The sequence below is a fragment of the Pseudophryne corroboree genome, chromosome 11, assembly GCF_028390025.1.
Source record: "Pseudophryne corroboree isolate aPseCor3 chromosome 11, aPseCor3.hap2, whole genome shotgun sequence".
Classification (NCBI taxonomy): domain Eukaryota; kingdom Metazoa; phylum Chordata; class Amphibia; order Anura; family Myobatrachidae; genus Pseudophryne; species Pseudophryne corroboree.
Window position 1 is genome coordinate 338,573,658 of NC_086454.1, and position 24,399 is coordinate 338,598,056.

Here is a 24,399-nt window from a genome sequence, read left to right on the forward strand (position 1 = left end):
TTCTTATTTTCTGGTCCTGCCATCATGGGCGTCCTGGGGCGTGGGGGCGGCAGCGAGTGTTATATAAGCCACACCAGGCTCTGTGTAGTGCAGGCTGCTTCTGTTTCTCATTAGCAAGGTCTTAGCTCATTGCTAGTACTGAGTCTGATGGATACATGACTGCACAGCCCCATTAAGCCTCCAGGAGCCCCGGGCAGGATCATGGGTAGGGCCTCCTTGTTTATTAAAAACAACACATAGAAACCAGTTATATAATCTGGGCCCTCGGTTAATAAACTACAAGACCCAGAAAAGTTGGTTAGGGTAATTCGGGCCACTCAGGCCTTAGGCTGGAGCCTTGGTTATATGACGGATGAGCCGGTTCTGCAGAATGGTGATGTTGGTCTTATACAGGGTTTGCTGACCTTAGGTTGTGAGAGCAGTTTACAGAGCTGCCCCCTAGTGGCAGGCTACCGTGATGTGTAATAGAATGGTTAGCATACCGGAGGCACTCTCATGGATGGGGAGGGCAGCTGTGAGATTGGACAGGTTGGGACTACACCTGGTCTATATAAAGAGCGCACTGATTGGCTGCAGGAGAGAGGGGGCGCTGTTATCCGGATCAGATGGGTAATATTACCAGCAGAGGATAGAGGGAAAGTGGGGCTTGCAGAGGGTACAGTGTTTGGGTTAGGGGTTAGCTTATGTCGGAGGATGGGAATTAAGGAGAAGGTCCCTTCCTTTCCCTGCTGCGGCAGAATCCTGTCTGTGTAGTCTAATGAGAGGAAGCCGCCTCTGAGCTGCTGCTTGTGGCACAATCTGGATGTGGGATCTGCCTAGTGTGGCTCTGGGGCCACGGCTGCCACCAAGAGCAGTTGCCGCATTTCGTGTCTGAGATTACTATGCATTATTGAAGAGGAAACTGCTCAGGAGCACCTTTCACCATAGATCTCCATGCACAAGGAGCCGGCAAGGCTGAGAAGACTGTCAGTGTGGAGTTTGTATATTCTCCCTGTGCTTGTGTGGGTTTCCTCCGGGTACTCTACATTTCCTCCCACAGTCTGAAAATAAACTGGTGGAGCTAAATGAACCCTAACGTGAATGTGTGTGCGTGTACGTGTGGTAGGGGAGAGATGTAGTTATGTGACCGAATGCCGACGCTTGCATCCCGACCCCTCAAAATCACGACGGTCGGCATGCCAACTAACAGGGACTATTCCCAGTCGTGGGTGCCCACGACACCCATAGAGTGGGAATAACCTGTGGTCGCCACCAAACCCCCAAGGGGCTTCATTGCGCTCGCCCCTCGCCGTCATTCTAAACCCTGGGATGCCGGTGTCGATATGGTGACCCATACGCCGGTCACCCATACCCAACCCATAGGGAATATAGGGGTAGATGTATTATAGAGGTATGGATCGCGCCCCTATAACACTTCCTGCTTCTCCCCATTACCGAGCCGAAGCAGGAAGTGACATCATAGAAATATATGTATAAACATCTTGTCTGCTGAAGCGGGGGAATGAAAGCTTCCTGTCCCTGCTGTGGAGATATGGTCAGAACGGTCAGTTCAGGCAATGCCCCCTCATATCGCCGTGTTATCTGTTAGATAGCAGCGCCAATATGGACGGAGGCGGCACCGCAGCTGTCACACATGGCGGAGAAGCGCTATAGGTGCACATAACGTGCGCTGATACCTCTTCTCCCCCGTAACGGAGGGTATTACATTTACCCCATAGAGTGTAAGCTCCACTGGGGCAGGGACTGATGTGAATGGGCAAAAATTCTCTGTACAGTGCTGCGGAATATGTGAGCGCTATAAATAAGTGGTAATAAATAAAATCATAATTCTGCATGTACTGTGTATAAACATCGGCCCATCCTGCATATAAAAAGTCACCTCAACGGTTTGAAGTCCAGGAGGTTTATTTCCGACGTGTAAATCCCGGCGATACTGATGGTGTTTATGCCTGAAAGGCGGCGTGCCGTGTTAATCATTGCCCTTCTACATTTCAGGTATAAACATGATCAGCAACACTTTGGGCTTAATTCAGACCCAATCGTTGGTACACCCGCGATCGCAGCCTGAAGCCCTTTCTGGAGTGCGCACCCACCCAGTAACACCCAGTGAGATGCGAAAACATCCCACTGGTGCGATCACCTCTGCCTGCGGGTAGCCGCCTGCCAGCGCAGCCGAGCCATGCTTTCTCACCCGTACTCACGCGCTGGGGGAGGGGCCTGACATGTGGGGCGGAATAGCCCTGTGCTGGGCGTCCCCCCGCATGTCAGAGAAGCTGATCGTAGATGTGCTACATTCTGATCTGAATCACCCACATTGTAAATAAACCCAGGTGATTGTTTAAAACAAAGGGGTCTATGTACTAAGCCTTGGAGAGATAAAGTACCAGCCAATCAGCTGCTAACTATCATTTCTCTGACGTCCTAAGTGGATGCTGGGACGCCGTAAGGACCATGGGGATTAGCGGCTCCGCAGGAGACTGGGCACAACTAAAGAAAGCTTTGGGACTACCTGGTGTGCACTGGCTCCTCCCACTAAGACCCTCCTCCAGACCTCAGTTAGATTCTTGTGCCCGGCTGAGCTGGATGCACACTAGGGGCTCTCCTGAGCTCCTAGAAAGAAAGTATATTTTAAGTTTTTTATTTTACAGTGAGATCTGCTGGCAACAGGCTCACTGCATCGAGGGACTAAGGGGAGAAGAAGCGAACCTACCTAACAGGTGGTAGTTTGGGCTTCTTAGGCTACTGGACACCATTAGCTCCAGAGGGATCGACCGCAGGACCCGACCTTGGTGTTCGTTCCCGGAGCCGCGCCGCCGTCCCCCTTACAGAGCAGGAAGCAAGAAGTGTTCCGGAAAATCGGCGGCAGAAGACTTCTGTCTTCTCCAAGGTAGCGCACAGCACTGCAGCTGTGCGCCATTGCTCCTCATGTACACCTCACACTCCGGTCACTGATGGGTGCAGTGCGCTGGGGGAGGGCGCCCTGGGCTGCAATATAAGTACCTTACTTGGCAAATTAACACATAATATAGCCTTTAAGACTATATATGTGTAAAATCCCCTGCCATAACTGTATAAAAAAAGCGGGAGAAGCCCGCCGGAAAAGGGGCGGGGCTATCTCCCTCAGCACACTGGCGCCATTTTCCCTCACAGCTCCGCTGGAAGGATCGCTCCCCAGGCTCTCCCCTGCAGTTCCAGACTACATAGGGTAAAAAAGAGAGGGGGGGGCACTAAATTTAGGCGCAATCTGTGATATATAAGCAGCTATAAGGGGTAAAATCACTGTGTAGTGTGTATCCCTGTTTTATATAGTGCTCTGGTGTGTGCTGGCATACTCTCTCTCTGTCTCCCCAAAGGACTTTGTGGGGTCCTGTCCTCAGTCAGAGCATTCCCTGTGTGTGTGCGGTGTGTCGGTACGGCTGTGTCGACATGTTGGATGAGGAAGGTTACGTGGAGGTGGAGCAGAGGCCGATAAATGGGATGTCGCCCCCTGTGGGGCCGACACCAGAGTGGATGGATAGGTGGAAGGTATTAACCGACAATGTCAACTCCTTACATAAAAGGCTGGATGACGTAACAGCTGTGGGACAGCCGGCTTCTCAGCCCGCGCCTGCCCAGGCGTCTCAAAGGCCATCAGGGGCTCAAAAAACGCCCGTTACCTCAGATGGCAGACACAGATGTCGACACGGAGTCTGACTCCAGTGTCGACGAGGTTGAGACATATACACAATCCACTAGGAACATCCGTTACATGATCTCGGCAATGAAAAATGTGTTACGCATTTCTGACATGAACCCAAGTACCACATAAAAGGGGTTTTATTTTTGGGGAGAAAAAGCAGCCAGTGTTTTGTTCCCCCATCAGATGAATGAATGAAGTGTGTAAAGTAGCGTGGGTTCCCCCGATAAGAAACTGGTAATTTCTAAAAAGTTACTGATGGCGTACCCTTTCCCGCCAGAGGATAGGTCACGTTGGGAGATATCCCCTAGGGTGGATAAGGCGCTCACACGTTTGTCAAAAAAGGTGGCACTACCGTCTTAGGATACGGCCACCTTGAAGGAGCCTGCTGATAAAAAGCAGGAGGCTATCCTGAAGTCTGTATATACACACTCAGGTTATATACTGAGACCTGCAATTGCCTCAGCATAAATAGTGCTGCTGCAGCGTGGTCTGATACCCTGTCAGATAATATTAATACTCTAAGACAGGGATAATAGTTTGCTAACATAGAGCATATCAAAGACGTCGTCTTATATATAAAGGATGCACAGAGGGATATTTGCCGGCTGGCATCCAGAATTAATGCAATGTCCATTCTGCCAGGAGGGTATTAGAAACCCGGCAGTGGACAGGTGATGCTGCCTGTAAAAGGCACATGGAGATTCTGCCTTATAAGGGTGAGGAATTGTTTGGGGATGGTCTCTGGGACCTCGTATCCACAGCAACAGCTGGGAAGAAATTTTTTTACCTTAGGTTTCCTCACAGCCTAAGAAAGCACCGTATTTTTAGGTACAGTCCTTTCGGCTTCAGAAAAGCAAGCGGGTCAAAGGCGCTTCCTTTCTGCACAGAGACAAGGGAAGAAGGAAAAAGCTGCACCAGCAGCCAGTTCCCAGGATCAAAAATCTTCCCCCGCTTCCTCTGAGTCCACCGCATGACGCTGGGGCTCCACAGGTGGAGACAGGTGCGGTAGGGGCGCGTCTCGGGAACTTCAGGGACCAGTGTGCTTGCCCAGAGGTGGATCCCTAGGTTCTGCAAATAGTATCACAGGGATACAGGCTGGAGTTCGAGGCGACTCCCCCTCGCCGTTACCTCACATCAGCCTTGCCTGCTGCCCTCGGAGAAAGGTAGTACTGGCGGCAATTCACAAGCTGTACTTCCAGCAGGTGAAATCAAGGTACCCCTCCTTCAACAAGGCCGGGGTTACTATTCCAAAATGTTGTGGTACCGAAACCAGACGGTTCGGTGAGACCCATTCTACAATGGAAAGCCTTGAACACTTATATACGAAAGTTCAAGTTCAAAATGGAATCGCTCAGGGCGATTATTGCAAGCCTGGAGAATTTCATGGTATCACTGGACATCAAGGATGCTTACCTGCATGTCCCTATTTACCCTCTTCACCAGGAGTACCTCAAAATTGTGGTACAGGATTGTCATTACCAATTCCAGACGTTGCCGTTGGTCTGTCCCCGGCACCGAGGTATTTACCAAGGTAATGGCCGAAATAATTATCCCGTACTTGGACGATCTCCTTATAAAGGCGAGGTCCAGGGAGCAGTTGTTCGTCGGAGTAGCACTATCTCGGGAAGTGCTACAACAGCACGGCTGGATTCTGAATATTCCAAAGTCGCAGCTGGTTCCTACGACACGTCTACTGTTCCTGGGTATGGTTCTGGACACAGAACAGGATAAAAAGGGTTTCTCCCGGAGGAGAAGTCCAAGGAGTTGTTGTCTCTAGACAGAGACCTCCTAATACGTATACAGGTGTCGGTACATCAATGCACGCGAGCCCTGGGAAAGATGGTAGCTTCTTACGAAGAAATTCCATTCGCCAGGTCCCATGCAAGGATTTTCCAGTGGGATCTGTTGGACATGTGGTCCGGGTCGCATCTTCAGATGCATCGGCGGATAACCCTGTCTCCAAGGGCCAGGGTGTCGCTGTTGTGGTGGCTGCAGAGTGCTCATCTTCTAGGGGGCCGCAGATTCGGCATACAGGACTGGGTCCTGGTGACCACGGATGCCAGCTTTCGAGGCTGGGGGGCAGTCACACAGGGAAGAAACTTCCAAGGCTATGGAAAAGTCAGGAGACTTCCCTACACATAAATATTCTGGAACTAAGGGCCATTTACAATGCCCTAAGTCAGGCTAGACCCTGCTTCAACACCGGCCGGTGCTGATCCAGTCAGACAACATCACGGCGGTCGCTCATGTAAACCGACAGGGCGGCACAAGAAGCAGGATGGCGATGGCAGAAGCCACAAGGATTCTCCGATGGGCGGAAAATCATGTGTTAGCACTGTCAGCAGTGTTCATTCCCGGAGTGGACAACTGAGAAGCAGACTTTCTCAGAAGACACGACCTCCACCCGGGAGAGTGGGGACTTCATCCAGAAGTCTTCCAAATGATTGTACACCGTTGGGAAAGGCCACAGGTGGACATGATGGCGTCCCGCCTCAACAAAAGATACAAAGATATTGCGCCAGGTCAAGGACCCTCAGGCGATAGCTGTGGACGCTCTGGTAACACCGTGGGTGTACCAGTCGGTGTATGTGTTCCCTTCTCTGCCTCTCTTACCCAGGGTAATGAGAATAATAAGAAGGAGAGGAGTAAGAACTATACTCATTGTTCCGGGTTGGCCAAGAAGAGCTTGGTAACCAGAACTCCAAGAAATGATCTCAGAGGACCCATGGCCTCTGCCGCTCAGACAGGACCTGCTGCAGCAGGGGGCCTGTCTGTTCCAAGACGTACCGCGGCTGCGTTGGACGGCATGGCGGTTGAACGCCGGATCCTGAAGAAAAGGGAATTCCGGAGGAAGTTATCCCTACGCTATTTAAAGCTAGGAAAGAAGTGAACGCAAACCATTATCACCGCATATGGCGGAAATATGTTGCGTACTGTGAGGCCAGGAAGGCCCCAAAGGAGAAATTTCAGCTAGGTCGATTTCTGCACTTCCTACAGTCAGAGGTGACTATGGGCCTAAAATTGGGTTCCATTAAGGTCCAGATTTCGGCTCTATCGATTTTCTTCCAAAATTGACCTGGCTTCACTGCCTGAAGTTCAGACTTTTGTTAAGGGAGTGCTGCATAGTCAGCCCCGGTTTGTGCCTCCAGTGGCACCGTGGGATCTCAACGTGGTGTTGGATTTCCTGAAGTCGCATTGGGTTGAGCCACTTAAATCCGTGGAGCTATAATACCTCACGTGGAAAGTGGTCATTCTGTGGGCCTTGGCGTCGGCCAGGCGTGTATCAGAATTGGCGGCTTTGTTATACAAAAGCCCTTATCTGTATTTTATATGGATAAGGCGGAATTGAGGACTCGTTCCCAATTCCTTCCTAAGGTGGTATCAGTTTTTCATGTGAACCAACCTATTGTGGTGCCTGCGGCTACTTGGGACTTGGAGGATTCCAAGTTACTGGACGTAGTCAGGGCCCTGAAAAGTATATGTTTCCAGGGCAGCTGGAGTCAGGAAAACTGACTCGCTATTTCTCCTGTATGCACCCAACAAGCTGGGTGCTCCTGCTTCTAGGCAGACGATTGCTCACTGGATCTGTAGCACGATTCAACTTGCACATACTGCGGCTGGACTGCCGCACCCTAAATCTGTAAAAGCCCATTCCACGAGGAAAGTGGGCTCTTCTTGGGCGGCTGCCCGAGGGGTCTCGGCTTTACAACTTTGCCGAGCTGTTACTTGGTCGGGTTAAAACATCTACAAGTTTGATACCCTGGCTGAGGAGGACCTAGAAGTTCTCTCATTCGGTGCTGCAGAGTCATCCGCACTCTCCCGCCCGTTTGGGAGCTTTGGTATAATCCCCATGGTCCTTACGGAGTCCCAGCATCCACTAGGACGTCAGAGAAAATAAGATTTTACTCACCGGTAAATCTATTTCTCGTAGTCCGTAGTGGATGCTGGGCGCCCATCCCAAGTGCGGATTGTCTGCAATACTTGTTTATAGTTATTGCCTAACTAAAGGGTTATTGTTGAGCCATCTGTTGAGAGGCTCAGTTATATTTCATACTGTTAACTGGGTATAGTATCACGAGTTATACGGTGTGGCTGGTATGAGTCTTACCCGGGATTCAAAATCCTTCCTTATTGTGTCAGCTCTTCCGGGCACAGTATCCTAACTGAGGTCTGGAGGAGGGTCATAGAGGGAGGAGCCAGTGCACACCGGGTAGTCCTAAATCTTTCTTTAGTTGTGCCCAGTCTCCTGCGGAGCCGCTAATCCCCATGGTCCTTACTGAGTCCCAGCACCCACTACGGACTACGAGAAATAGATTTACCGGTGAGTAAAATCTTATTATTACACACTGTGTTTGAAAAATTACAGGAGCTGATTAGAGTGTAGTTTACACCTCTCATGTTTATCTCTCTCCAAGGCTTAGTACATTTGCCCCACAGTGTAGTGTGTATGCTCCACACCTGGTGTTATGGGGATCATTCTGGTTCTCTGGCAGATCTGTTGGTGTGCATCCAGCTTTCATTGCCTGTGTGTCTGGTGTGCATCCAGCTTTCATTACCTGTGCGTCTGGTGTGCATCCAGCTTTCATTGCCTGTGTGTCTGGTGTGCATCCAGCTTTCATTACCTGTGCGTCTGGTGTGCATCCATCTTTCATTGCCTGTGTGTCTGGTGTGCATCCAGCTTTCATTACCTGTGCGTCTGGTGTGCATCCATCTTTCATTGCCTGTGCGTCTGGTGTGCATCCATCTTTCATTGCCTGTGCGTCCGGTGTGCATCCATCTTTCATTGCCTGTGCGTCTGGTGTGCATCCATCTTTCATTGCCTGTGCGTCTGGTGTGCATCCATCTTTCATTGCCTGTGCGTCCGGTGTGCATCCATCTTTCATTGCCTGTGCGTCCGGTGTGCATCCAGCTTTCACTGCCTGTGCGTCCGGTGTGCATCCAGCTTTCATTGCCTGTGCGTCCGGTGTGCATCCAGCTTTCATTGCCTGTGCGTCCGGTGTGCATCCATCTTTCATTGCCTGTGCGTCCGGTGTGCATCCAGCTTTCATTGCCTGTGCGTCCGGTGTGCATCCAGCTTTCATTGCCTGTGCGTCTGGTGTGCATCCATCTTTCATTGCCTGTGCGTCTGGTGTGCATCCATCTTTCATTGCCTGTGCGTCTGGTGTGCATCCAGCTTTCATTGTCTGTGCGTCTGGTGTGCATCCATCTTTCATTGCCTGTGCGTCCGGTGTGCATCCAGCTTTCATTGCCTGTGTGTCTGGTGTGCATCCAGCTTTCATTGCCTGTGTGTCTGGTGTGCATCCAGCTTTCATTGCCTGTGCGTCTGGTGTGCATCCAGCTTTCATTGCCTGTGTGTCTGGTGTGCATCCAGCTTTCATTGCCTGTGCGTCTGGTGTGCATCCATCTTTCATTGCCTGTGCGTCTGGTGTGCATCCATCTTTCATTGCCTGTGCGTCCGGTGTGCATCCATCTTTCATTGCCTGTGCGTCTGGTGTGCATTCAGCTTTCATTACCTGTGTTTCTGGTGTGCATCCAGCTTTCATTGCCTGTGTGTCCGGTGTGCATCAGCTTTCATTACCTGTGTGTCCGGTGTGCATCCATCTTTCATTGCCTGTGTGTCTGGTGTGCATCCAGCTTTCATTGCCTGTGTGTCTGGTGTGCATCCAGCTTTCATTGCCTGTGCGTCTGGTGTGCATCCATCTTTCATTGCCTGTGCGTCTGGTGTGCATCCATCTTTCATTGCCTGTGCGTCCGGTGTGCATCCATCTTTCATTGCCTGTGCGTCTGGTGTGCATCCATCTTTCATTGCCTGTGCGTCTGGTGTGCATCCATCTTTCATTGCCTGTGCGTCCGGTGTGCATCCATCTTTCATTGCCTGTGCGTCCGGTGTGCATCCATCTTTCATTGCCTGTGCGTCCGGTGTGCATCCAGCTTTCACTGCCTGTGCGTCCGGTGTGCATCCGGCTTTCATTGCCTGTGCGTCCGGTGTGCATCCAGCTATCATTGCCTGTGCGTCCGGTGTGCATCCATCTTTCATTGCCTGTGTGTCCGGTGTGCATCCATCTTTCATTGCCTGTGCTTCCGGTGTGCATCCAGCTTTCATTGCCTGTGCGTCTGGTGTGCATCCAGCTTTCATTGCCTGTGCGTCTGGTGTGCATCCATCTTTCATTGCCTGTGCGTCTGGTGTGCATCCAGCTTTCATTGCCTGTGCGTCCGGTGTGCATCCAGCTTTCATTGCCTGTGCGTCCGGTGTGTATCCAGCTTTCTCTAACGTCCTAAGTGGATGCTGGGGACTCCGTAAGGACCATGGGGAATAGCGGCTCCGCAGGAGACTGGGCACATCTAAAGAAAGCTTTAGGACTAACTGGTGTGCACTGGCTCCTCCCCCTATGACCCTCCTCCAAGCCTCAGTTAGATTTATGTGCCCGACGAGAAGGGTGCACACTAGGGGCTCTCCTGAGCTTCTTAGTGAAAGTTTTAGTTTAGGTTTGTTATTTTCAGTGAGACCTGCTGGCAACAGGCTCACTGCATCGAGGGACTAAGGGGAGAAGAAGCGAACTCACCTGCGTGCAGAGTGGATTGGGCTTCTTGGCTACTGGACATTAGCTCCAGAGGGACGATCACAGGCCCAGCCTGGATGGGTCCCGGAGCCGCGCCGCCGGCCCCCTTACAGAGCCAGAAGAGCGAAGAGGTCCGGAAAAATCGGCGGCAGAAGACGTTCCTGTCTTCAATAAGGTAGCGCACAGCACTGCAGCTGTGCGCCATTGCTCTCAGCACATTTCATACTCCGGTCACTGAGGGTGCAGGGCGCTGGGGGGGGCGCCCTGAGACGCAATAAAACATGATAAAAATACCTTACATGGCAAAAAAAATACATCACATATAGCTCCTGGGCTATATGGATGCATTTAACCCCTGCCAGAATATACAGAAAAACGGGAGATAAGGCCGCCGAAAAGGGGGCGGAGCCTATCTCCTCCGCACACTGGCGCCATTTTCCCTCACAGCTCAGTTGGAGGGAAGCTCCCTGGCTCTTCCCTGTAGTCACTACACTACAGAAAGGGTTAAAAAAAAGATAGGGGGGCACTAATTAGGCGCAGTATTAAAACATACAGCAGCTATAAGGGGAAAAACACTTATATAAGGTTATCCCTGTATATATATATATAGCGCTCTGGTGTGTGCTGGCATACTCTCCCTCTGTCTCCCCAAAGGGCTAGTGGGGTCCTGTCCTCTATCAGAGCATTCCCTGTGTGTGTGCTGTGTGTCGGTACGTTTGTGTCGACATGTATGAGGAGAAAAAATGATGTGGAGACGGAGCAGAGTGTCTGTAACAGTGATGTCACCACCTAGGGGGTCGACACCTGAGTGGATGTACTGTTGAAAATTACGTGACAGTGTCAGCTCTGTATAAAAAAAATCCAGTGGTTGACATGAGACAGCCGGCTACTCAGCTTGTGCCTGTCCAGACGTCTCATAGGCCGTCAGGGGCTCTAAAGCGCCCGTTACCTCAGATGGCAGATACAGACGCCGACACGGATACTGACTCCAGTGTCGACGGTGAAGAGACAACCGTGATTTCCAGTAGGGCCACACGTTACATGATTGAGACAATGGAAAATGTTTTATACATTTCTGATAATACGAGTACCACCAAAAAGGGGTATTATGTTCGGTGAGGGAAAAACTACCTGTAGTTTTCCTGAATCTGAGAAATAAAATGAGGTGTGTGATGATGCGTGGGTTTCCCCCCGATAACAATTGATAATTTCTTAAAAAGTATTGGCTGTATACCCTTTCCCGCCAGAGGTTAGGGTGCGTTGGGAAACACCCCCTAGGGGGGATAAGGCGCTCACACGCTTGTAAGAACAAGGGCTCTACCCTCTCATGAGATGGCCGCCCTTAAGGATCCTGCTGATAGAAAGCAGGAGGGTATCCAAAAATGTATTCACACACATACTGGTGTTATACTGCGACCAGCAATCGCCTCAGCCTGGAGGTGCAGTGCTGGGTTGGCATGGTCGGATTCCCTGACTGGAAATATTGATATCCTAGATAAGGATAGTATATTATTGCCTATAGAGCATTTAAAAGATGCATTTCTATATATGCATGATGCACAGCGGAATATTTGCCGACTGGCATCAAGTATAAGTGCGTTGTCCAATTCTACCAGTAAAATGGTCAGGTGATGCGGATTCCAAACGGCATTTGAAAGTATTGCCTTTGAAAGGGGACATTTGGGGTCGGTCTTTTAGACCTGGTGGCCACGGCAACAACTGGGAAATCCACGTTTGTACCCCAGGTCGCCTCTCAAAATAAGACGCCGTATTATCAGGCGCAGTCCTTTGTTGGCAAGCGGACAAAAGGTTCCTCTTTTCTGCTCGTGACAGAGGGAGAGGAAAAAGGCTGAAGAGATTACCCAGTTCCCAGGAACAGAAATCCTTTCCCGCCTCTGCAAAGCCCTCAGTATGACGCTAGGGCCTTACAAGCTCAGGCACGGTGGGGGCCCGTTCTCAATGAATTTCAGTGCGCAGTGGGCTCACTCGCAAGTAGACCCCTGGATCCTTCAGGTAATATCTCAAGGGTACATATTGAAATTCGAGACGTCTCCCCCTCGCCGTTTCCAAAAGTCGGCTTTACCGACGTCTCCCTCTGACAGGGAGGCAGTTTTGGAAGCCATTCACAAGCTGTATTCCCAGCAGGTGATAATCAAGGTACCCCTCCTGCAACAAGGAACGGGGTATTATTCCACACTATTGTGGTACCGAAGCCAGACGGCTCGGTGAGACCGATTCTAAATCTAAAATCAAAAATCTTTGAACACTTACATACAGAGGTTCAAATTCAAGATTGAGTCACTCAGAGCAGTGATTGCGAACCTGGAAGAAGGGGACTACATGATGTCTCGGGACATCAAGGATGCTTACCTTCATGTCAAAATTTACCCTTCTCACCAAGGGTACCTCAGGTTATGGTACAGAACTGTCACTATCAGTTCAGACGCTGCCGTAGGGATGGTCCACGGCACCCCGGGTCTTTACCAAGGTAATGGCCGAAATGATATCCCTTCGAAGGAAGGGAATTTTAGTTATCCCTTACTTGGACGATTCCCTGATAAGGGTAAGATCCAGGGAACAGTTGGAAGTCGGTGTAGCACTATCTCAGGTAGTGTTGCGGCAGCACGATTGGATTCTCAATATTCCAAAATCGCAGCTGGTTCCGACGACTTGTCTTCTGTTTCCTAGGGATGTTCCTGGACACAGTCCAGAAAAAAGGTGTTTCTCCCGGAAGAGAAAGCCAGGGAGTTATCCGAGCTAGTCAGGAACCTCCTAAAACCGAACCAAGTCTCAGTGCATCAATGCACAAGGGTTCTGGGTAAAAATGGTGGCTTCCTACGAAGCAATCCCATTCGTTAGATTCCACGCAAGAACTTTCCAGTGGAACCTACTGGACAAATGGTCCGGGTCGCATTTTCAGATGCATCAGCGGATAACCCTGTCACCAAGGACAAGGGTATCCATCCTGTGGTGGTTGCAGAGTGCTCATCTTCTAGAGGGCCGCAGATTCGGCATTCAGGACTGGGTCCTGGTGACCACGGATGCCAGCCTGCAAGGCTGGGGAGCAGTCACACAGGGAAGGAATATCCAGGGCTTAGGGTCAAGCCAGGATACATCACTTCACATAAATATCCTGAAGCTAAGGGCCATTTACAATGCTCTAAGCTTAGCAAGACCTCTGCTTCAAGGTCAGCCGGTGTTGATCCAGTCGGACAACATCATGGCAGTCACCCACGTAAACAGACAGGGTGGCACAAGAAGCAGGAGGGCAATGGCAGAAGCTGCAGGGATTCTTCGCTGGGCGGAAAATCATGTGATAGCACTGTCAACAGTATTCATTCCGGGAGTGGACAACTGGGAAGCAGACTTCCTCAGCACGACCTCCACCCGGGAGAGTGGGGACTTCACCCAGAAGTCGTCCACATGATTAAAAAACTCGACAGGTATTGCGCCAGGTCAAGAGACCCTCAGGCAATAGTTGTAGACGCTCTGGTAACACCGTGGGTGTACCAGTCAGTGTATGTGTTCCCTCCTCTGCCTCTCATACCCAAGGTACTGAGATTGATAAGATGGAGAGGAGAAAGCACTATATTCGTGGCTCCGGATTGGCCAAGAAGGACTTGGTAACCGGAACTTCAAGAGATGCTCACGGAGGATCCGTGGCCTCTACCTCTAAGAAGGGACCTGCTCCAGCAAGGACCCTGTCTGTTCCAAGACTTACCGCGGCTGCGTTTGACGGCATGGCGGTTGAACGCTGGATCCTGAAGGAAAAAAAGGCATTCCGGATGAAGTCATCCCTATCCTGATCAAAGCCAGGAAGGATGTAACCGCAAAAACATTATCACCGCAATTGGCGAAAATATGTTGCGTGGTGCGAGGCCAGTAAGGCCCGACGGAGGAAATTCAACTGGGTCGATTCCTACATTTCCTGCAAACAGGAGTGTCTATGGGCCTGAAATTGGGGTCCATTAAGGTTCAAATTTCGGCCCTGTCAATTTTCTTCCAAAAAGAACTAGCTTCAGTCCCTGAAGTTCAGACGTTTGTAAAAGGGGTACTGCATATACAGCCTCTTTTTGTGCCTCCAGTGGCACTTTGGGATCTCAATGTAGTTTTGGGTTCCAAAAGTCACATTGGTTTGAACCACTTAAATCTGTGGAGTTAAAATATCTCACATGGAAAGTGGTCATGCTGTTGGCCCTGGCCTGGGCCAGGCGCGTGTCAGAATTGGCGGCTTTATCCTGAAAAAGCCCTTATCTGATTTTCCATTCGGACAGGGCGGAATTGAGGACTCGTCCTCAGTTTCTCCCCAAGGTGGTTTCAGCGTCTCACCTGAACCAACCTATTGGTGGTGCCTGCGGCTACTAGGGACTTGGAGGCCTCCAAGTTGCTAGACGTTGTCAGTGCCCTGAAAATATATGTTTCCAGGACGGCTGGAGTCAGGAAATCTGACTCGCTGTTTATCCTGTGTGCACCCAACAAGCTGGGTGCTCCTGCTTCTAAGCAGACTATTGCTCGTTGGATTTGTAGTACAATTCAGCTTGCACATTCTGTGGCAGGCCTGCCACAGCCAAAAATCTGTAAATGCCCACTCCACAAGGAAGGTGGGCTCATCTTGGGCGGCTGCCCGAGGGGTCTCGGCTTTACAACTTTGCCGAGCAGCTACTTGGTCAGGAGCAAATACGTTTGTAAAATTCTACAAAATTGATATCCTGGCTGAGGAGGACCTGGAGCTCTCTCATTTGGTGCTGCAGAGTCATCCGCACTCTCCCGCCCGTTTGGGAGCTTTGGTATAATCCCCATGGTCCTTACGGAGTCCCCAGCATCCACTTAGGACGTTAGAGAAAATAAGAATTTACTTACCGATAATTCTATTTCTCATAGTCCATAGTGGATGCTGGGCGCCCATCCCAAGTGCGGATTGTCTGCAATACTTGTACATAGTTATTGTTACAAAAATCGGGTTATTATTGTTGTGAGCCATCTTTCAGAGGCTCCTCTGTTATCATGCTGTTAACTGGGTTCAGATCACAGGTTATACGGTGTGTTTGGTGTGGCTGGTATGAGTCTTACCCGGGATTCAAAATCCTTCCTTATTGTGTACGCTCGTCCGGGCACAGTATCCTAACTGAGGCTTGGAGGAGGGTCATAGGGGGAGGAGCCAGTGCACACCAGTTAGTCCTAAAGCTTTCTTTAGATGTGCCCAGTCTCCTGCGGAGCCGCTATTCCCCATGGTCCTTACGGAGTCCCCAGCATCCACTACGGACTATGAGAAATAGAATTATCGGTAAGTAAATTCTTATTTTCACTGCCTGTGCGTCCGGTGTGCATCCATCTTTCATTGCCTGTGCGTCCGGTGTGCATCCAGCTTTCATTGCCTGTGCGTCCGGTGTGTATCCATCTTTCATTGCCTGTGCCTCCGGTGTGCATCCAGCTTTCATTGCCTGTGTGTCCGGTGTGCATCCATCTTTCATTGCCTGTGCGTCTGGTGTGCATCCATCTTTCATTGCCTGTGAGTCCGGTGTGCATCCAGCTTTCATTACCTGTGTGTCCGGTGTGCATCCATCTTTCATTACCTGTGTGTCTGGTGTGTATCCAGCTTTCATTGCCTGTGCGTCCGGTGTGCATCCAGCTTTCATTGCCTGTGCGTCCGGTGTGTATCCAGCTTTCATTGCCTGTGCGTCTGGTGTGCATCCAGCTTTCATTGCCTGTACGTCTGGTGTGCATCCAGCTTTCATTGCCTGTGCGTCTGGTGTGCATCCATCTTTCATTGCCTGTGTGTCCGGTGTGCATCCAGCTTTCATTGCCTGTGCGTCCGGTGTGCATCCATCTTTTCATTGCCTGTGCGTCTGGTGTGCATCCAGCTTTTATTGCCTGTGCGTCCGGTGTGCATCCAGCTTTCATTGCCTGTGCGTCCGGTGTGCATCCAGCTTTCATTGCCTGTGCGTCTGGTGTGCATCCATCTTTCATTGCCTGTGCGTCTGGTGTGCATCCATCTTTCATTGCCTGTGCGTCCGGTGTGCATCCAGCTTTCACTGCCTGTGCGCCTGGTGTGCATCCAGCTTACACTGCCTCTTCTTCTTTTATACTTGTTGCGATTAAGTTGTATTTTTACAACGATAATCTATTACACGCTACCATTAATCATTTAAAGTCATTTGGAAAATATAAGACTGTTTAGCAGGATGAGAACCCTCTCAGTACGGTGTATCTTCTTCTAGGATTATTTCCATGAGTTAATTTGCATTACCGAGCGGGAGAAGTTTGTGGTTCCCATCCGAGCGATTGGAGCACGCGCCGTGCTGGATTTCCCAGATCAGATAAGTTTCCGGGTCTCTCCTGTCAAGTACAACTCCCAGAAGACTCTCCTGGTGCGAAACATTGGGAATCGTCAGGCGTGCTTCCAGCTCCTAACGCAGAGGTACGGAAATCAGGCTGACGCAGTGTCTGGGCGGAGTAATCTGGTCTCTGTAGAGAACATCCTCATATCAGGACCAGGCACATATTAATCTGAGACAGAATGTATTTACTGAGAACTGTAGAGTATATCCGGCACTGAGAAGGGGGCTTTATGGATCAGTACGTCAATGTCACACTACTGCTATGTACAACTAGTCCCGACGAGTAGTGTCCAAAGCCCTCTTACCCAAACATGAAATCTGGGCTGCATTTAGCTTATAAAGGGGCGACCCAACAAAAATACATAATCCCTAATCAAATGATTTTATTAAATTGATTAATACCTTACTATACTCATGGGTCATTTCCACTCTACTAGACCGCTATGGTTAGACGAGAAGTGACAGATATCACGTAAATCTGCAGCGCGTCCCCCGCATCTGGTGAATGAGCATTGGTGGTCATTCCGAGTTGCTCACTAGCTACATTCGTTCGCTGTGCAGCGATGAGGCAAAAAAACGGCACTTCTGCGCGTGCGTATGTAGCGCAATGCGCACGCGCGACGTACTATTACAACGAACTATGTAGTATCACACAAGGTCTAATGAAGCTTTTCAGTCGCACTGCTGGCTGCAGAGTGAATGACATGAAGTGGGCGTTTCTGGGTGTCAACTGACCATTTTCAGGGAGTGTTTGAAAAAACGCAGGCGTGCCAGGAAAAAACGCAGGCGTGGCTGGGCGAACGCAGGGCGTGTTTGTGACGTCAAAACAGGAACTGAACAGTCTGAAGTGATCGCAAGCGCTGAGTAGGTATTGAGCTACTCTGAAACTGCACAAAAATACTTTGCCGCCGTTCTGCGATCCTTTCGTTCGCACTTCTGCTAAGCTAAAATACACTCCCAGTGAGCGGCGGCATAGCGTTTGCACGGCTGCTAAAAACTGCTAGCGAGCGAACAACGCAGAATGACCCCCATTGTCAGAGGAAGCGGCCAGGTGCTGTGACATCTACCATAGTGAAAACGCTTCATTTTAATTTCTCTGACGTCCTAGTGGATGCTGGGGACTCCGTCAGGACCATGGGGATATAGCGGCTCCGCAGGAGACAGGGCACAATAATAAAAGCTTTAGGATCAGGTGGTGTGCACTGGCTCCTCCCCCTATGACCCTCCTCCAAGCCTCAGTTAGATTTTTGTGCCCGACGAGAAGGGTACAATCTAGGTGGCTCTCCTGAGCTGCTTAGAATAAAAGTTTAAGTTAGGTTTTTTATTTTCAGTGAGTCCTGCTGGCAACAGGCTCACTGCTACGAGGGACTTAGGGGAGAGAAGAAAACTCACCTGCGTGCAGGATGGATTTGCTTCTTAGGCTACTGGACACCATTAGCTCCAGAGGGAGTCGGAACACAGGTCTCACCCTGGGGTTCGTCCCGGAGCCGTGCCGCCGACCCCCCTTACAGATGCCGAAGTTGAAGAGGTCCAGAAACAGGCGGCAGAAGACTTTCAGTCTTCATAAGGTAGCGCACAGCACTGCAGCTGTGCGCCATTGTTGTCAGCACACTTCACCAACAGTCACCAACTGTCACTGAGGGTGCAGGGCGCTGGGGGGGGGGCGCCCTGGGCAGCAATGTATAATACCTTTTTATGGCTAAAATACATCACATATAGCCCTTGAGGCTAAATGGAGGTATTTAACCCCTGCCAGATCTCACAAACTCCGGGAGAAGAGCCCGCCGAAAAGGGGGCGGGGCCTATTCTCCTCAGCACACGGCGCCATTTTCCTGCTCAGCTCTGCTGTGAGGAAGGCTCCCAGGCTCTCCCCTGCACTGCACTACAGAAACAGGGTTAAAACAGAGAGGGGGGGCACTTATTTGGCGATATGATTACATATATAAAAATGCTATAAGGGAAAACACTTGTATAAGGGGTTGTCCCTGTATAATTATAGCGTTTTTGGTGTGTGCTGGCAAACTCTCCCTCTGTCTCCCCAAAGGGCTAGTGGGGTCCTGTCCTCTGTCAGAGCATTCCCTGTGTGTGTGCTGTGTGTCGGTACGTGTGTGTCGACATGTAGGAGGACGATGTTGGTGAGGAGGCGGAGCAAATTGCCTGTATTGGTGATGTCACTCTCTAGGGAGTCGACACTGGAATGGATGGCTTATTTAGGAATTACGTGATAATGTCAACACGCTGCAAGGTCGGTTGACGACATGAGACGGCCGGCAAACAAATTAGTACCTGTCCAGGCGTCTCAGACACCGTCAGGGGCTTGTAAAAACGCCCATTTACCTCAGTCGGTCGACACAGACACGGACACTGACTCCAGTGTCGACGGTGAAGAAACAAACGTATTTTCCTTTAGGGCCACACGTTTCATGTTAAGGGCAATGAAGGAGGTGTTACATATTTCTGATACTACAAGTACCACAAATAAGGGTATTATGTAGGGTGTGAATAAACTACTTGTAGTTTTTCCTGAATCAGATAAATTAAATGAAGTGTGTGATGATACGTGGGTTTCCTCCGATAGAAAATTATTGGCGGTATACCCTTTCCAGCCAGAAGTTAGGGCGAGTTGGGAAACACACCTTAGGGTGAATAAGGCGCTCACACGCTTATAAAAACAAGTGGCGTTACCGTCTCCAGATACGGCAGCCCTCAAGGAGCCAGCTGATAGGAAGCTGAAAAATATCCTAAAAGTATATACACATATACTGGTGTTATACTACGACCAGCAATCGCCTCAGCCTGGATGTGCAGCGCTGAGGGGGCTTGGTCGGATTTCCTGACTGAAAATATTGATACCCTTGACAGGGACAAGATTTTATTGACTATAGAGCATTTTAAGGATGCATTTCTATATATGCGAGATGCGCAGAGGGATATTTGCATTCTGGCATCAAGAGTAAATGTGATGTCCATATCTGCCAGACGACAGTGGTCAGGTGATGCAGATTCCAGACGGCACATGGAAGTATTGCCGTATAAAGGGGCGGTCCATCGGACCTGGTGGCCATGGCAACAGCTGAAAAATCCACCTTTTGTTACCCCAAGTCACATCTCAGCAGAAAAGGACACAGTCTTTTCAGTCTCAGTCCTTTCGTCCCCATAAGGGCAGGCGGGCAAAAGGGCCAGTCATATCTGCCCAGGGGTAGAGGAAAGGGAAGAAGACTGCAGCAGGCAGCCCATCACCAGGAACAGAAGCCCTCCACAGCTTCTGCCAAGTCCGCAGCATGACGCTGGGGCCGTACAAGCGGACTCAGGTGCGGTAGGGGGTCATCTCAAGAGTTTCAGCACGCAGTGGGCTCACTCACAAGTGGACTCCTGGATCCTACACGTAGTATCCCAGGTGTACATTGGAAATTCGAGACGTCTCCCCCTCACAAGTTCCTGAAGTCTGCTTTACCAACGTCTCCCTCCGACAGGGAGGCAGTATTGGGAACAATTCACAGGCTGTATTCCCAGCAGGTGATAATCAAAGTACCCCTTCTACAACAAGGGAAGGGGTATTATTCCACACTATATTGTGGTACTGAAGCCAGACGGCTAGGTGAGATCTGAAATATTTGAACACTTACATACAAGCGTTCAAATCAAGATGGAGTCACTCAGAGCAGTGATAGCGAACCAGGAAGAAGGGGACGATATGGTGTCACTGGATATCAGGGACGCTTACCTACATGTCCAAATTTGCCCTTCTCACCAAGGGTACCTCAGGTTCGTGGTACAGAACTGTCACTATCAGTTCAGACGCTGCCGTTTGGATTGTCCACGGCACCCCGGGTCTTTACCAAGGTAATGGCCGAAATGATGATTCTTCTTAAAAGAAATATGGACGCTTTCCTGATAAGGGCAAGGTCCAGAGAACAGTTGGAGGTCGGAGTAGCACTATCTTAAGTAGTTCTACGACAGCACGAGTGGATTCTAAATATTCCAAAATCGCATTTTTTTCCGACGACACGTCTACTGTTCCTAGGGATGATTCTGGTCACAGTCCAGAAAAGGATGTTTTCTCCCGGAGAAGAAAGCCAGGGAGTTATCCGAGCTAGTCAGGAACCTCCTAAAACCAGGAAAAGTATCAGTGCATCATTGCACAAGGATCCTGTGAAAAATGGTGGTTTCTTACAAAGCGATCCCATTCGGTAGATTTCACGCAAGAACCTTTACGTGGGATCTGCTGGAAAAATGGTCCGGATCGCATCTTCAGATGCATCAGCGGATAACCCTGTCTCCAAGGACAAGGGTGTTTCTTCTGCGGTGGCTGCAGAGTGCTCATCTATGAAAGGGCCGCAGATTCGGCATTCAGGACTGGGTCCTGGTGACCACGGATGCCAGCCTGAGTGGCTGGGGAGCAGTCACACAAGGAAAAAATTTCCAGAGAGTGTGATCGAGTCTGGAGACTTCTCTCCACATAAATATACTGGAGCTAAGGGCAATTTACAATGCTCTAAGCTTAGCAAGACCTCTGCTTCAAGGTCAGCCGGTATTGATCCAGTGGGACAACATCACGGCAGTCGCCCACGTAAACAGACAGGGCGGCACAAGAAGCAGGAGGGAAATGGCAGAAACTGCAAGGATTCTTCGCTGGGCGAAAAATCATGTGATAACACTCTCAGCAGTGTTCATTCCGGGAGTGGAAAACTGGGAAGCAGACTTCCTCAGCAGGCATGACCTCCACCCGGGAGAGTGGGGACTTCATCGGGAAGTCTTCCACATGATTGTAAACCGTTGTGAAAAACCAAAGGTGGACATGATGGCGTCCCGCCTGAACAAAAAACTAGATATTGCGCCAGGTCAAGGGACCCTCAGGCAATAGCGGTGGACGCTCTGGTAACACTGTGGATGTACCAGTCAGAGTATGTGTTCCCTCCTATGCCTCTCATACAAAAAGTACTGAGAATCATAAGAGGGAGATGAGTAAGAATGATACTCGTGGTTCAGGATTGGCCAAGAAGGACTTGGTACCCGAAACTTCAAGAGATGTTCACGGAAGACCCGTGGCCTCTACCTTTAAGAAAGGACCTGCTCCAGCAGGGGCCTTGTCTGTTCCAAGACTTACCGCGGCCGCGTTTGACGGCATGGCGGTTGAACGCCGGATCCTGAAAGGGCATTCCAGATGAAGTCATCCCTACCCTGGTCGAAGACAGGAAGGATGTAACCGCAAAACATTTTCACCGCATTTGGCGAAGATATGTTGCGTGGTGTGAGGCCAAGAAGGCCCCTACAGAGGAATTCCAACTGGGTCGTTTCCTACATTTCCTGAAAACAGGACTGTCTATGGGCCTAAAATTAGGGTCCATTAAGGTTCAAATTTCGGCCCTGTCGAATTTCTTCCAGAAAGAACTGGCTTTAGTGCCTGACGTTCAGATGTTTGTAAAAGGGGTACTGCATATACAGCCTCCTTTTGTGCCCCAGTGGCACCTTGGGATCTCAATGTTGTTTTGAGTTTCCTAAAGTCACATTGGTTTGAACCACTCACCACTGTGGACTTAAAATATCTCACATGGAAGGTGACGATGCTATTAGCCCTGGCTTCAGCCAGGCGTGTGTCAGAATTGGCGGCTTTCTCATATATAAAGCCCTTACTTAATTTTTCATTCTGACAGGGCAGAATTGAGGACTCGTCCTCAATTTCTCCTTAAGGTGTTTTCTGTTTTTCACATGAACCAACCTATTGTGGTACCTGCGGGTACTAGGGACTTGGAGGACTCCAAGTTACTTGACGTTGTCAGGGCCCTGAAAAATATGTTTCCAGGAAGGCTGGAGTCAGAAAATCTGACTCGCTGTTTAGCCTGTATGCACCCAACAAGATGGGTGCTCCTGCTTCTAAGCAGACGATTGCTCGCTGGATTTGTAATACAATTCAGTTTACACATTCTGTGGCAGGCCTGCCACAGCCAAAATCGGTAAAAGCCCATTCCAAAAGGAAGGGGGCTCATCTTGGGCGACTGCCCGAGGGGTCTCGGCTTTACAACTTTGCCGAGCAGTTACTTGGTCAGGGGAAAACACGTTTGCTAAATTCTACAAATTTGATACCCTGGCTGAGGAGGACATGGAGTTCTCTCATTCGGTGCTGCAGGGTCATCCGCACTCTCCCGCCCGTTTGGGAGCTTTGGTATAATCCCCATGGTCCTGACGGAGTCCCCAGCATCCACTAGGACGTCAGAGAAAATAAGATTTTACTTACCGATAAATCTATTTCTCGTAGTCCGTAGTGGATGCTGGGCGCCCATCCCAAGTGCGGATTGTCTGCAATACTTGTACATAGTTATTGTTACAAAAATCGGGTTATTCTTGTTGTGAGCCATCTTTTCAGAGGCTCCTTCGTTGTTATCATACTGTTAACTGGGTTCAGATCACAGGTTGTACGGTGTGATTGGTGTGGCTGGTATGAGTCTTACCCGGGATTCAATATCCTTCCTTATTATGCACGCTCGTCCGGGCACAGTATCCTAACTGAGGCTTGGAGGAGGGTCATAGGGGGAGGAGCCAGTGCATACCACCTGATCCTAAAGCTTTTATTATTGTGCCCTGTCTCCTGCGGAGCCGCTATATCCCCATGGTCCTGACGGAGTCCCCAGCATCCACTACGGACTACGAGAAATAGATTTATCGGTAAGTAAAATCTTATTTTCCGTTTATCCATGAGAATAGTGAGATGTATTATGGTGCCATTAATCTATTTCATCCCCTATTTGCTAGTTGCAGCCCAGATTGTATATTTGAGTGAGAGGGCGTTGGACCACTTATATCATACATAGTGACACCACCGGTAACAGTCCTATATTGCTGTGCGAGGACGGGACAAATAGTACGGAGCAGAAGTGCCCTATGAAGTCCCCTTCTCAGTGCCTGAAATACTCTCTTTTAAATTCTGTTTCCTTTGGGCTAAGTCTGGAAGCCGACTGGCTCTCCATAGGTGGCAGAGATGGCCCCCGTTTATTCATTATTACACAGTGTAGTAATTGCCAGATGGGCTCCAGGAAACACATGTAATCTATCATATTGTGTTCCAGGCCTTTCAGTGTGGCACCAGTGTCAGGAACGCTGGATGCTGGGGACAGTATGCAAGTTACACTGGAGTTCCAGCCTACAGAGGTGGGAGATCATAAACAGGATCTGGTAATTCAGTATGATACAGGTAAGTGATACTGATGCCAGGGCCATCAGTCATTGTGCAGTAACGCATCTAATGTTACTTCCAGCTCAGACCACTTATAATACATCACATCACTTAAAATACATCAATACAAAAGCTGTTCCACCTTTATATAGAGTCCGTGTAACGTCAGATACTACAGATCCCTACTGACACATCCAACTCTAGCGTAGACGCGTCACACAGATCACAACTGACACCTGTAGCTCTACTGTAAGAGAACAAGTCTATGTAACGTCACACACAGATCCCTACTGACACCTGTAGCTCTACTGTAAGAGAACAAGTCCATGTAACGTCACACACAGATCCCTACTGATACCTGTAGCTCTACTGTAAGAGAACAAGTCCATGTAACGTCACACACAGATCCCTACTGACACCTGTAGCTCTACTGTAAGAGAACAAGTCAATGTAACGTCACACACAGATCCCTACTGACACCTGTAGCTCTACTGTAAGAGAACAAGTCTATGTAACGTCACACACAGATCCCTACTGACACCTGTAGCTCTACTGTAAGAGAACAAGTCCATGTAACGTCACACACAGATCCCTACTGACACCTGTAGCTCTACTGTAAGAGAACAAGTCCATGTAACGTCACACACAGAT

General features: G+C 49.8%; 1 protein-coding gene across 2 annotated transcripts in view; it reads left to right on the forward strand.

Annotated features, from left to right (window-relative positions):
• Positions 1 to 24,399, forward strand: part of HYDIN (HYDIN axonemal central pair apparatus protein) — a 478,199-nt gene that overhangs the window by 29,697 nt on the left and 424,103 nt on the right. For both annotated transcript variants that reach the window (XM_063945857.1, XM_063945858.1), the window contains exons 6-7: positions 16,458 to 16,657; positions 23,642 to 23,766. In XM_063945857.1, coding sequence (XP_063801927.1) covers positions 16,458 to 16,657; positions 23,642 to 23,766 — 325 coding nt within the window. The remainder of the gene's footprint in view (positions 1 to 16,457; positions 16,658 to 23,641; positions 23,767 to 24,399) is intronic.